This window comes from Octopus bimaculoides, chromosome 16 (genome assembly GCF_001194135.2).
Source record: "Octopus bimaculoides isolate UCB-OBI-ISO-001 chromosome 16, ASM119413v2, whole genome shotgun sequence".
NCBI classification, from domain to species: Eukaryota; Metazoa; Mollusca; class Cephalopoda; order Octopoda; family Octopodidae; genus Octopus; species Octopus bimaculoides.
Genome location: NC_068996.1, coordinates 51,574,134 through 51,576,233, shown reverse-complemented (window position 1 = coordinate 51,576,233; position 2,100 = coordinate 51,574,134). Strand labels below are relative to the sequence as shown.

The 2,100-nt window shown below is 33.7% G+C and overlaps 1 protein-coding gene across 4 annotated transcripts in view; it reads left to right on the top strand.

Annotated features, from left to right (window-relative positions):
• LOC106876924 (NAD-dependent protein deacetylase sirtuin-2) overlaps positions 1 to 2,100 on the top strand; it is a 56,719-nt gene that overhangs the window by 49,413 nt on the left and 5,206 nt on the right. For all 4 annotated transcript variants that reach the window (XM_052973764.1, XM_014925680.2, XM_052973763.1 and 1 more), the window contains one exon: positions 1,078 to 1,130. In XM_052973764.1, coding sequence (XP_052829724.1) covers positions 1,078 to 1,130 — 53 coding nt within the window. The remainder of the gene's footprint in view (positions 1 to 1,077; positions 1,131 to 2,100) is intronic.

Below are 2,100 nucleotides of genomic sequence, written 5' to 3'. Positions count from 1 at the left end.
GGAGTGAAGAGAAGTAGGAGTCAGAGCAAGAGAGGAGAGGTGGGTGGGAAGAAGTAGGTGTGAGGGGGAGAAGGGAGAGGGGAGGAGGTTAGATGTAGAGGGGAGGAGGTTAGATGTAGAGGGGAGGAGAGTTGAGCCCATGTGGTGCAAAGGAGCAAAGAGAGAAGATTAATCCCTGTTCACAACACAAACGGGAGTCTGGATGGCCCCTGTGCAAGGACAATCCAAACACAGACAGGTGTTGCAAAGAGTGACAAGTAAAGCAGAAATGGCATGAGACCAGGTTGTCATTGCCAAGTCGGATGTCTCGGAGGTGTTCCGCGAATGTGTCAGCCAAGTGGCGTCCCGTTTGCTCGATGTATAGAGTAGGGCAGAGAGAGCAGGAGATGCAGTAGATGACATTGGTAGAACAAACAAACAAACAAGCAAGCATGACTGAAAACAATACTTCCACCTTTGCTAAGGTGGAGGCAATAAATTAACCTTCTTTAACAATTTGAATTTTGAAATTATGAATAAATATGGATTAACAGATCAAATAGAACCACCCCAACTTAAATGTCTTAAGTTGAATTTAATGGATTATATACCAAACTTTGATATCAATCCATCAATTAGACTTATTTGCCCATCTAAATCAGATATAGGCAGATGAAGTAAAAAAAAATATTTGACACTGTTTATCAATTTCATTGATTCTACAAAACAAAATTTGATTTTTGCTACTAAAATTACTGATTTAAGCTTGGATGAAATTAATCTTACTGCTTGAAAAACATTAACTCCGTTTCATAATGATTTGTGGATTAGAAATTCAAAAGTAGATTTGGTTGATATTACCATGGCGTTGTCTGAATCTGTACAGACTATTGTGCCTTTCATCCTTTCCTAACCATTTTTCTTTTTCATCTAAACCAAATTCTTCAAAAGCATTCAACCACTGTCCATGATTCTTACCTACCTTTTCTACTCATTTGCTCATTTCTGTTTTACTGATTAAATAATTATTATCCACTTTTATCAATTTATTTGCCACAAACTAATTTTTTTTTTCATGATTTATTTACTATTTTCCAGAATGAATCTATTTTTAATGAATATTCCAATTCTCAAGACGAAAATAATTACCGGTTAGTTTTATATCTTCTTTCAATTTTAAAGAAAAGACATAACTGAAATTAAAGATTTCAAGATTTTCAAGGGAGAGGGTGGTGGTGGTGGTGTATAAACTAATTAATTTTACACTAAAGAGGGGAAAAAAGGAAAGTCAAACAGTTTGGATTAGGGTCCTTCATGAAAGAAAAAGAAGAGAAGAAAAAAATGTTTAAATTTTTCCAAGGGCTCAGATTTTGTTGATTGAACTGGGTTATCCACATGTAAAATTTTCCAAAGAAAACCAGTCCTGAATTCTGCATTATTGTCTCAAGAACATTAATGAGTATAAGGGGGTTGGAAACAGACTGTTGGTAGCTCCTACCTTTACAGAAGATTCATCAGTGATTTTGATGTTAATCTTTGTCTTGCTTACTACACCCTAATATTTTCAACGAACATCTGTAATATATATACACATGTGTTATATAGTTCTCACTTGGGATTATTTATTAACTTTTTCGATACCAACCCGGCTGAAACCACCTCTAGTTCTGTAGTACAAATGTCTTCTGAATTAAAATCTTCCACCAAACCTTAGTCACAGTTAATGTTCCTAACACTAGCTTAATGATAACTAACTTATTTTACTAAATTCTTTGTTATATTTAAAATTAATTGAAAGAAACACAGAACATCTCAACAGAAATATGGTAACAAAAGGGTTTAAATATATAATAGAGAAACAATTCTTAACCCTTTAGATACCAACTTGCCTGAAACCACCTCTGGCTCTGTAGTACAAATGTCTTGTTTTCAAAAGTTCTTAATTAAAATCTTCCACCAAACCTTAGTCACAATTTATGTTCCTAACACTAGTTTAATAACAATTAAGTTATTTTACAAAGTTTTTGTTATATTTAAAATTAATTGAAAGAAACGCAGAGAATCTCAACAGAAATATGGTAACAAAAGGGTTAAAATATATAATAGAGAAACAATTCTTAA